General features: G+C 33.1%; 1 protein-coding gene across 1 annotated transcript; it reads right to left on the bottom strand.

The window, feature by feature from the left end:
- Nucleotides 1-117: 117 nt before the first annotated feature.
- On the bottom strand, nt 118-6,821 carry LOC123718811 (transmembrane channel-like protein). The gene is given in 11 exon segments (XM_045675714.1): nt 118-219; nt 631-785; nt 2,989-3,107; nt 3,184-3,414; nt 3,470-3,700; nt 3,843-4,075; nt 4,456-4,644; nt 4,845-4,949; nt 5,177-5,315; nt 5,697-5,868; nt 6,759-6,821. Coding segments are annotated over 11 exon segments (1,728 nt in total). The 5' UTR covers nt 6,811-6,821.
- Between the last annotated feature and the right edge of the window lie 6,321 nt (nt 6,822-13,142).

The following is a 13,142-nucleotide window of genomic DNA, read 5'->3' as shown; positions in this document are numbered from 1 at the left end:
GCAGTACCGGCATGTCTCGCTGATGATGTGCAAATCAAGTCTCAAACATAGTGTTTTGATCGAAGAAAAATCTAATAGAAATTTTATTAATTATTTAACGAGTTATATATATTAAAATTATAGCGAATATTGATATTTGTGTCCTCCATCCCCGTCCTTTTTTCCAAATATATCTTTAATTGTTTTGGTATCATTTATACTTTCTACACTACTTTGTCGCTGCAAAGATTTAAGATCTGAACTGCATTTGATTCTTCTTAAAGAATCTCGTTTGTCATGTTTTTTGTTTCTCTCGTTTTCTTTTGACGTATTGTTAGATTTTAAGCTTAGGATTACATTGCCACCTTTTGTATGAAGAATGTCTTCGTCACTTTCCGTAGTGCTTATTGTTATAACCGGAATTACTGAACTTATTGAGTCCGACTGTTTAGATTGATTGCTTGACTCAGATGTTTGTTTTCGACTAAGTTTTCTGTGTACTATTTCTTTTTCTACCTGGGGTTTTCGCTCTATATCAATATCAGTTATTTCTTGGCTCGTTTGTCTTACTTCTGTTAATAATGCGTTAATTTTTGTCTTGAATTCAACTAAGCTACGCTTTTTTATTTCATTGTCTTTATGAACTGTTACATTGTCTTTGAACTGCAAAACTGCTTTATGAAAATTTTCATGAAAATCAGTGTCAGTTTCATCATCACCATTTTGTACATCTGGAGAAGTAACAACCGGCGTATGATCCTTTGTTGTCCTATCTACAGCTAAGCTGACAATTTTAGCAAATATTCCTGAAAATCATTGTGAATGAATGATTTTTTTTTAAAATCCGGATATTACATTTATATAGGTATATTATGGTTTAAGACAAAGAAATATAAATATACAGGTAAATATTACAAAATACCTTTTCGTTTTGTCGTTTTTAATGATTCCTTAGTATTGTTTTCACATGGCATGGCTTTCCTGTCTTCTGAGTCAATAGATTTATTCATTGGAAAGGACGGAAGAGCTTTTTTCCATCTTCCAAATGGAGTATTATCAATCGAAGAAGATCCTCCTCGTCTCCTATCCGCTAATTGGAACATTTTTCTTCTCTCTTCTGTTCTCTCTCGACGCAATTGTGTCTAAAATAATGAAGTCGTTAAACTCAATTGCCTAAACCTAGTAAGTATTACTTGTTGAATATTTTTATATAATTACTTACCTTTAAATCATTATTAGCTTCTCTTAACGAATTAGTTAGAGATGTGAGGTAGTAAATTATGAGGATCAGTAATACCAATAATGGAATGACTATGGCAGGTGAAGCAATATATTCTAATGCAAAATTTAAACTCTTTGGAAGGATATTGTATATATTAGTTGTTAATATTTTATATATTTTATCGTATTCTGAAAATGGACCACAGTGCCATGAGGGTTTTACTAATACAATCGTATATCCAACTGGTAACACACAAAGAAAAAGCATTGTGAGCAATAGTGCTAAATAAAAATTATTGCTTTTTGAGACTCTAAACACTACTTCGTGAGGAACATTGCAAGTCATTACTGCCCATGATCGAAGATACATCATTATCATTAATTTGAAGACATTTAGAACGACAAGACCAGGGGAAAAAAACATTCCCATCCAAACCATCCCTTGATTATTGATAAGATGTAATATGTTTTCAGCTATCTTAAAATCACCATATTCAGGGAATTTCTTCTCGAGATCCCAACACCAACATCTATTCATATATCTCACAAATAATGCTCGGAAAAAATCCATAAAAAGCGTTCCTAAAAGAACGAATACCTGAAAAAATAATATAATAACTTGACCGGAAAAATTTACGACTTTTATATTATGAAATTAATTACCTACCAGATCCATCATCGTTAATTTTACTAATTCCTGACCGAACATTGTTTCCCAACATAATTTTAGTAATTTTTTCCTTGTTCCTATTGTGAGATTGTACATTTTTCTATTTGATTTATCGTAATAAACAGAGTCTATGGAAGGTAACTCTGTTTTGTTCAAACTAGTCACAGGGGTTTGATGTAAAATACATTTCTTCACTGAGCACTTAATGTCGACAAGCACACAGTTAGACATGAAAAATGTTTGTGTTATATTTTGATCGCCACAATTGATAGAGCAATTAAATGATATGTTAGGACATATAACAGAATTTCTTTCATTTTCCACATAGTCAATATTTGCTGAATAGTTTATATCGGGATTAGATGACGTTTTCGTTTCCCAAGGCACATTAATATCTATTTTATGAGCCGTCGTGCCAGAAGCGTCGTTTAAATCTGTTACGACATCCGTTGTTACGTCATCTGCATTAAAAGAGGACACTGTGAAGCTTGATTCATCAGTATTAAATGATGGAGTTGACGTTAGGAAAACTGAAGTAGATGGTGAAAAAGTATCTGTTTCTGTATCTGTGGTAATATCGCTTATTATAGACCCATTCTCAGTAATTAAATCCTTATCTGAGAGAGTAGTCATTAATTCATTTTCAGTGTTATAAATACTGTAATTATCGTAATCACCGTCAAATTCCGACGATATTGGTGTCGAATATGTCGTTTGTTCTCCTATGGATGTAGTGGTTAGTATATCAAGGGTAAAATTTGTTTCACCCGTATCATAAAATTCGTAATCATATACTTCCGAAGTTTCTTCAATTTCATCAGTTTCTTTAATCATACTTAAATTTCTTAATCTTTGTAACTCCTTTTCTAAAACACTAATACCATTAATGTCTTGTTTGTCAACTGTATTTCTTTTACCCCGCCGTGGCGTCGTGCTTTTCAATACGTATGGGTTTTGAGAGCTATACATAATTGCACTCTCACTACCGTCCATATTTTGTAAATAATCTTTTGGAGGAAAAGTTGTCATATGGCAAGGCAAACAAGGAACATCTACTTCAGAACACGCAAATGTTGCAAAGTTTTTATCAATATTTATGGGCTCTTGGATATTAAAACTGGTATTAATGCTTAATAAACTTGGTTGTAATGATACCAATTCTTTACACATGCCATCAATTTTACTAAACTGTGCAAAAATTAGCGAGTATAAATTTAATAAATTTAGCAACATTATTCTGAAATAAGACAATGATATTTGTGAGTTTGAAAGGTGTTTGAAACAGTTTTAAAGCATACCTTATATTGTTTTACCTAGCCAATTGTAATCTTAGTTGTTTTCTTGGATGAAAATGTTCTAGAAAGCCCAAGAATTCAAAGAAAAATGGGAATGTTATCGATATCACTGTTACTACAGTTGTCGTCTCATTTTCATGCCACCAACTTGGTGTCTTACCACGGTAATTGTCAGAACGTGTGACCACAGTCACAACAGCATATGCCGAAACTGCTAAAAGAATTAAGACGCAAAAGTTTACTAATGCTCTTAGACTTATTGTGCGCCAACTGAAAAAAAGTGAGTAAGGATTATTGAAAGCACACACAATATTATTAGTGAAAGCACTTATTTTTTGCTTACTTCCTAGGATTTTTTTTCTTTTCTGCTTCTTCTAGTAAAGCTTCTTTAAACCCCAAAATAACTGAAGCTATCCGGTTGTGTGCTGTCTCTGCATTTCCAATCATGTAGTCCCATCCAGTAAATAGTTTCCATGAGAATATACATTCGTCATCTTTTTCGGAAAGTTTGGACATACGAGAGTTTTCAGCCATTCTATTAAAATACAATTTATGTTACCAGCAAATTATATGTTAAAAAAAACTTTAATCATCAAACATGCACTTTCTTTTGACTGCAAACGTGCTTCGTATAAGAGTCGCTACTGCCAAAAATAAATGTTCTAAATATATCTTACTTCCTCAATATGGCGACGAAACTATAAACGTAGACCACCAAGCCAGTAAGGAAATAAGCTAAGGGCATTTTGTACTCTGATCGTTCAACGTTACTATAATAACCATAAAATATAGGGGAATATTTAAGGATTCCTTCAAATTCCCATAAGGTTAGTAGATTCGTGGCGTTGCGCCGTTCATCCTCCATTATAATTTTTCTTTCGCCATCTAGTTTAGGGTTTGCAGTGAGGTACTAAAATATAATTTTTATTTACATAGTTTTGTTAACAAGTAAATAAAGTAATGTTATCCTGACTGAAGGACACTAACCACATTTGTTGAAAGAATTAATAAGGGCTGAAAACTCCGGAACAATGTTATTAAAACTAGAGTTAGCCACTCCAACGGATACGAACAAGCTTGATGGAAATCTAGTGATTAAGCACTCTACTCCAGAACCTATTGTTGAAGTGCTTAATCACTAGATTTGTTTATGAGCTACCGGAGACGTTCTAAAGTGTGAATTCAAATTAAAAAAAACTCTTTTATAACACACATGGTGTGTTACATCGCAAAACCCATGTATTTATTATTAAGTAAATATATTAAATAATTACAAAATTGTCTTAATACCTCAGGAACTATAACAAATACTAGTAATATGAAAGCGATGACCAGATTAATCCAAAATAGCCATCTCAGAAATGTGAAATAAGACGCGACAACTGATCCAAAGTGTGATTCTATTTCTTTGATTCGTAATTCCCAAGGTATCAGTAGGTTGGATATATTTGCAGCCTCTCGCTTTAACTGTTGCCATTTCTGAAATGAAAACTAAATTTAATCCGTTCCGTAAGTAGTACTAAAGTAAAAGGTCAACTATGAAATCTTGTTCCACGATATGTCGTTAACAATGAGGAATTGAATGCCTCTATTCATAGTAAGACTAAAGTACTATTTATTATACAATGTGGTATCTAATTTGAACAATCCCTGTGCTGTTGAAACTGTTTCAAACTTACAGTTGCCATAAGAATATTAAATCTTGCATATATGTCTCTTGTGCTTTTGGATTGAGCGAGTCTCTCCTGAAGTTTACCTTCGTGACGCTTGATATAACCTTTAGCCTGAAAGTTAGTTATTCGTATTTTTATTTTGTATAGTACTCCACTGAACATTCAGAGCGGTTTGGTTTGAATTTTATGACTGTATGTGATATGAAAGTACCTATATCAATAACTTAGACTATACCAATGTCTATAAAGCGGACAAATAACAATATGTTTCCACAACAAAAAATGTAACACAGAGAGAGAGAGTAAAAAGACCATGTACTGTTCAGAATTGCATCTACCTGGTGAACTATTTTAAGTTTTCGTCTCATACCCAATGGTTGTTGCTTTGCCGAGCTTAAAACTTGTTTATGCAAATGTATATTTTCAAATATTTGCTCTTGTGTAAGTACGGGTTGATCTTCAATAGATATTGCTGTGCTGTGAATAATAATAATGTTCATTAATACGTCTATACGACACCTCGATTTTTATAGCAGTTCGGCGCTTACGTCACGTCACGTCATACGTTGAGTAAAAAGAAAATTCTGCAAAAATAAAATTGCTTGAGAATTAATTGAAAATATAACGGTTTATATAATAGAAAAAAGGTAGGCACTTTACGCAAACATCGAACTCTCTTTTATGAACTTTATTGTAAGAAAAGAAGAAACATATATACTAAGTATTTAGTTAAAATATTTTATGAATATGCTTCATATGTATGTCACGATTTATTTATTTCTGGGAGATTTTGATTAGAATACCCAATCCCTTTAAATATATATTATATAAAGAAGAATGAAAGAAAGACAAACGTACTCTCCAGAGCTTGTTGTAAATACAGAAGATCGTCTTCGAGGGTGAATGTCTTCTGGAAGAAAAGGTGACGATGACCGTCTGGCCCGACCTTTGCGCGATCGACGTACGCTGGCCCGGCGCTGGCGCAAAACCGCGCTTAAACTAACCGAATAGTCCTCATCTTCTGATGCATCTGAAAGTGTTATATTTGATATCCAAACCATTTTATGTGAATGCCAAGATAGCAATCTTGGTAAGGTATTTTGAAAGTATTATAGAAGGTATTATTCCTTGTGATAAGTTTATCAAAAACGTAATAAAGAAATCAATAGCGCTACAACTTTTTTAGGTCTGGGCCTCAGATTTCTGTATCTGTTTCATGATCATTTGTTAATCTAATTAAGTAGGTAAGGTAAGTAGTAGTAGTAGTCAGTAGGTAGGATAAGGTAAGTAGGTGATCAGCCTTCTGTGCCTGACGCACACCTTCGACTTTTTGGGTCTAAGGCAAGCCGCTTTCCATACGGTGCTTGCTTCACCGTTCGAGCGAATGTAATTTTAAATTCGCACATAGAAAAAAAGTCCATTGGTCAACAGCTGGGGATCGAACCTACGCTGAAGCCACTAAACCAACACTGCAACACAAGGAATAATACCTTGGTTAACAAAAATGCCACGACAGTACGTTTAGATCATTTTTTCCCAACCGTTTTGGTGCCATGTCGCTTACCTTGCTAAAATTAAAAACAATTTAATTTTTTACTTAAGCAACTGAAATGTGAGATTTTAGGAATAAATTAAGAGGAAATCGTTAACGAAACACAGTAAGGAAAGTTTAAAAAATATAATGAAAAGGTGCGTGTGGTGCGTTATTATTGGCACCTATATTATGTAATCTTGTTATATATTTTTGCCTTAATAAATAAAAGTCGCAATTGATAAAAGCTCTTATTTTGAAATATATTGGACACGTTATATTGAAGTTTTTCGAGTTATATTTTCAACTGCTTTATGATTTATACCAGGCAGAGGACATTCGCAGCATAATTTTGTTTTAATTTTAAAAGGGATACGCAAATAATTTACCTGCATTAGTAGAAAATTTTACTTCACTACTAATAACTCCCGATGAAGCCATTTCGGGATTCGGATCTGCCCAGGTTACAGAGAGACGGTCAATGGACGGCTGTGGGGAGGACGGCACACGGTCACAGGAACCCTATAGGGTATATACGATACTTTAGTAAATACTAAATATTAAAAGATTTTTTTTTAATCAACCGGTCCTGACCTAAACAAAGCCTTTCTTTATATTACTATATGGTAGCGGGGAAAAATATAAAATAAAGAAAATAAGGTAATATTAAACATACTTAATGGATGCATCAAATAAGCCCAAACATGATTTTTTAAATAAAAATAACGAAGACTATACAGTATAATTAATTAAATCCCTGTAAGTACACTGAGTTTATTCATAATTCATTTGACAATGACAGATAACACTACACTATTACTCCACATTACGGCAATTAATTCAATAACCACAAATAAACGTGAACATTTGAATAATTTAATACACAAATGTCGTAACAGTTGATTTGATTTATAACAAAATATATAGGAATCCGTTAGTTTTTAAAAGGTTTTTATTATTAATCATAAAAAAACTTTCCGTACACCGCTTCAGACAGACTCAGGTGTAGCAGGCAACATCACAATCGGACGTCGACAAAAGTACTGTGGCAATTTAGAATCGAGGGAAAAAGCTGCCTTCGTTAATGAGAACAATAAATTAAACGATTTATAGCCCTATTAGGTGGTTTGCATAGGTCTTTTGATTCCGAATACCTGCCATGAATTTATAATAAGGGAAAGGTGTCTATAAGCTTTCGGTTTGAACTTTTCTGGAAAGTATAACGTTTCTTTTTTGTGGCAAGAGGTTGACGTGTCACTCTTATCAATAAATTTTTTGATGCAATTCGAACCCAAGACCTTTGTGTTTCGGACTCAGTGTTATACGTCCTCTGAGGCAACTACAAACTCATATGCGTTTGGGATTGAATTGGGAGTTTTTAGGTTTTCCAACTAAGCAATGATTGATTAAAGTTCAAAGAAAATAATTCTCATCATCTAATCGTCTTGAGTAAAAGGGTGGTGCCTTATTTTACTCGTTGAACTTGTTAATAAAATATGTTATATAAAATTATACTAAGATTGCGTAATTTTCTAAAAGTATGGTCATTTAATCAGAATTAGATTCCACACCCATAGCATATCGTGACAAGACACCGTCACTCAAGTCCAAAGCGTCAATGAATGCCAGCAAATTATTGACTCTGATTAATTATTCCAAATAAGGATGTCACCATAAGGATTCCTAACATTAAACTGTTTGAAAGCTTTCATTTGGTGATCTGGCGTTAAAAACAGCTAAGGGTTTTAGGTTTGTTAAACTAATCTTATATTTAAAAAAAAAACAGAGTCTTTACTGGACTGCAAGTCAATGATCTTGCGAGGCGAAAACTTGTGTGTCAGCCCTGAGCTTTCATTTCATTAAAGAGACCTTCATCACAACGGCACCATTATACGAAGTGAACTTTCTACAAAGGCTATTCTATCTAATTATAACTTATTAATATTTTTCTGTATGATTATACATCAACACTTGCAAAGCACACGTCACGTGATGTCGTTAATTAAAAGAAATTGAATAAATAAACTCTTCATTGCGATAAGTGTCTGTGTCAACTTCTGACATGTTTGCTGCATAAACAAGATACTCATAGTACACAAACAATGTTAAATAGATTAAATGCAGCTGATGCTAGCATGACATAATACACCATTATCGTCAACAATATAAGATAGTTATGACAAAAATTGTTACTAATTTTAAAAATGGAACAGATAAAAAACCAAAATATCATGCCCGAATATTTAAAGTTCAGTCAAAGACCCCAATCCTTCGTCGGACTTTAAAAGACTATGTACCTTGAGGGATTGTTTTAAAAAACAAATTTTATAACATTTAAATATTTATGTAGAACTATTATGTGGATAGAACATTTTTCGTTAATTGAGGTTAGCTGTTCGCGAGGCCGTGCCCCGATTTACCTTGTAATTACGTATACTATTACAACCCGCTTTATTACACCCTGTCTGTAAATTAGTTTTCTTTTAACGCATCGTTTATTGAATATTGTTAATGTGCGTTTTTTCTTTATTTTAAAAGTTGTAACGTCACAACTAAAATAATCAGTACTAATATTTTGAAATTCCGTTTTTGGTAACAAGCATAATAAAATAACAAAAATTTCTAAATAGGTTTTTTTTTGAAATTCTGACAACAATTCTAACGAGCAAAACTTTGGCTTTAGCTTGGTATTGGTGTGTAAAACACAAATTTAAATATCTGTCATCGTTTACTCGGCCGTTTTTCTAAATTTGTTTACACTTTGAAAGCATCATTCCTTTTAAAACTGAAATACTACTTACAACTATATCTTAGGCAGTGAATACACTCAAATATATAATTTAGATCATACATCTTAGTAGACAGACCATACAACATTAATATGTTGCCTTTTACAATTGAAAGTCCGTGTTCGTAAGTAATTAATCTTAAAACTAGTAAATACTCCCGTTTTACCAGCTTTGTAAAATAATAATGAATTCTATATTGAAATAATAAACCCCTTGAAGTTGAATAGGTCTGTATATTTTAAAATTAGACTCTATTTGAAAAAAAATATTTATATATATCTACGCATCCAAATATAGAAAGTTACCAACCTGTGGTATCAGAATTGATGTTGGTTCGATCATGATTCTTGGTCGTGGTTCAAGCTTTAAGATTCCTTTTTCTTTAGCCTATAAATAAGAAATATTTAGTGTACAGTGATAAAATGTAGTTAAAAGTATTTATTAATATTTGAAATAAAAATACCCGGGAATGAAGTCACGAGGGTCGAAGCCTAGGCCAATGGTGGGCCAAAGACAACCTCAAATGAATATAAAGAGTACTCTTTTTTAAGCTCTCAACCTTCTATATATGTTTTTTGAAATACCTTCGTCGAACAGGCTCAGCTTAGCTCAGGCTAGACATACTTGTAATTAAATGTCTTATAATTTATCTATAACTTCATACAACGTACAATATAGAGAGTGTTTATTTTATAAGTTACAATATGAAACTATTTGTGAGTGAATTTTTACTAAGATATAATAAACATTATCCGTTAAAGAGCAAATCTTAGTTCTCGCACTAGAAAGAACTCCCAAACCACGAGCACACAACGAAGTTCTTTATAAGATGCCTTTTTTATAACACATATATATGTGTATATGTCGTATAAGGGCGACAAATCCGCGTTGGTGACTCGACTCGCCTTCTGTTTCATCACATACCAATTTTGCTTCGCTATATTGAATGCAGAGTCTATAACCGTTGAGGTAGAGATAAGGTTTTTCGTCAAAATGTTGAAAAATAGACCCATAAAGTTCATAATAAATGGTATGGGCCAGACTTAAAAATAGTACTATTTATACAAAGACTGCTGTCACGTTCGTGAAATCGTGTGCATTCTACGTGCATAGCAGGACGTCGATGTGTATATATTGTCCATGTAATTATATGGTGCAGTCTGTGTACCGTTCAGGTTTTAAAATGAAATCGACAAAGCAAACTATTGGTGGGTGATTCTCACTTGATTATCTACTTTGACCCGATTGCTTTAAAAAAAAAAAGCGAGAATCACACACATGTTTTTACCTTTGTATCCATGATGGCTGCCAACCACCATCAGATGCAGGAGGCAACTGGTTAAAACCCCGTTGTCAACTATCGCGTGTCCCGACGCTCCTTCGGGAAAACCTCGCAACTACATTTATCTTAATCTAACATCAAATATATAAAAACCGCTTATTAGTGTTTTAATTTCATTATTCTGTGAGTACTAAAGATAGATTGTACCTAGGCAGAATAACGATACCTAAAAAATCATACAAATTTTTATACCTACTAGTTTTATTAACTTAATTTTCATGTTATAAATTTAGACAGGCAGTGATTTTAAATATATATATATATATATTTATAAGGTACACTGCAGTTTATAATTATTATTATTACTATGTGGGGAAAATTGTAAATACTGTATATTAATTATTGAATAAAGACATTTTATTGTATTTCATTATTTCTGATTATGACTTACTTGACTATGGCCTATGGCCCCTAGATGCGACAGAGGGCGTCATAAATTCGCCTCCATCGGTTTCGGACTTGAGTTTCATTTTACCTTGCTCTTCCGTGTTTCCGGCTCTCTTTGCCTTATCTGCAACTGTACGTCGCAAGGGTTTCTCGAAACGGCCACGCTTTCGTTGTCCCCTTGGGTTCATCAAGCGCCTGCTTGAAGTTATGAATGCAATGTTGGAGTGTGAGACCAATAAAGTTCCACGTGCGTCGCCTGGGCTTTGTCAGCAGCTCCCCAGGAGTTGCTCGTTAGAGTTCTGGTCGGGCCAGTAGATACGCAGAATACTACAGAGATAGAGGGTGAGCAAGTCATTGTACACTAAATATTAACCTTTTATCACACAACTCAACATCTGTTGATCTTTGAATAGTTTATTACTATTATATTGAAATTTTAATTAATGCGGATAAATATTAGATATAATGTTATTCTGAAAGGTCGTTCTAATTAGTGAGAAAAGCAACTCAGGGTGAGCTGTTAAAAGGGGTGAATGACGCAGGTAATCTACACCTGACACATCTATAGTAGACACCTTTAACTACATCAAACAAATCAAATGTTTTATACAAAGTCTGTGATTATAACTAAATGTACCTATTACTAAAAATACAAGAAAAACTTCATTTTAAATGGATACTTCAAAGATTTAAATATTTAATTTTTTTATAGATTTGATAGATTAAAATTAATTAAATTTTCGGGACTTTTGCATAATCAATCTAAGCGAATCGCTGTAGATCTTCATTTTGTCCAAAACTTTCTTGTATCTCCACATGCGAAACCGGTATTTTTAAGTTTTTTTATGACTACACGATATTCTTATAGGACAAGGAGGAAACGGTCAGAAATAAAGTTTTATATTTATGTATATAGCCTAGGTACGCACTTTTATTTAAACGTTTTCTACAATTGTGTTTTGAATATTGATTCCAGGGCCTTATTGAAGGAAGCTCCTAATACGGGATGTTTTTTTTTATGGAACAGGGGCATACGGGGAAGAGGCTCGCCTGATTTTAAGTAAAACGCCACCCATGAACACTCTCAATGACTGATGGCGCGCGAGTACTTTGCCGGCCTTTTATAATTACGCTCTTTAACTAGTACGCTCTTTTCTTCAAAATATTCTTGTAGGAGATGACTTATGAATCCTGATGATCTTCTTAAAAGCGAAATTCAGAACTGACTCCCAGGTTTCATTAGTTCCTGAAAATTAACATTATTCCTATAATCAATACAATATGGGCAGGTTTTGTACGTTCTAACTTTACTAATTGGTTTAATTAACAGCTCTCAATTTAACTGTTAATCTGGTTTCTGGGTTCGAATCCTGAAGAAAAAAGGACAGATCGAAGCAGAAGCGTTCAATAACATAAAATAAAAGCTCATTTTGCGTTATGTCATTAGAATAATACACAAGATACATAAAATATCTAGTTAAATAAAAATAACAATACCATTTACCATTTATATTGATAGTAACCGTTTATAAAAATGTATGTGACACAATTTACCAGATTATATAGCATCTGTAGTTCAGCTAAAGGTTTCTTGACCTCTGTTATCTCAGTTAACGCTCAGGCATTTTTATTACAAAACGAGGCGTTGATGCTTCCTTGTCTCTAAAATTAGGTTCAACGATATCGTTAATGTTGCTTGAATTTTCGACTACTACTAATTAGTACGGTGAAGTCCCGTAATTTGCTGAGGCTCGGATAATTACTGTGTCTATTTTATTTATTGTTTTTGATATGGATTGGGCTGTATCTAGCCCGAAATAATTATTATTTCATCGGAAATTTTGAGTTACCTGCTAATGAAATTGTTATTCGTATACTATTACACAGATTTCTGAAAAGTTACGGGGATGGATCAATAACGACAGTAGATCCTTTAAACCTGATGACCTGTGTCTTGTTGGATATATGTACAAAGATTTTATATAGCTATTGGCATTTCGTTACAATTTTGTAAGTCCTGCCTTACAGTTTTATTTATTGAAAACAAAATTAAGCCAACGGAATCCTTTACAGTATGATCAGCATAAAGAGTTAAATCGTGGCCGAAACCGTATACATATGTGATATTGAACATAAGATTATTAATAATAAGTTGTTATTATTAGTAGAACTGAAATATTTAACGATTGTGGTATCATCTAGAGAACTCGTTATAAACATTGCCGCGAAACTAATGCGGGCCTCTTTTGCGATAA

The sequence above is a fragment of the Pieris brassicae genome, chromosome Z, assembly GCF_905147105.1.
Source record: "Pieris brassicae chromosome Z, ilPieBrab1.1, whole genome shotgun sequence".
NCBI lineage: Eukaryota > Metazoa > Arthropoda > Insecta > Lepidoptera > Pieridae > Pieris > Pieris brassicae.
The sequence above is the reverse complement of the archived record's forward strand: the minus strand, read 5'-3'. Positions and strand labels throughout refer to the sequence as shown.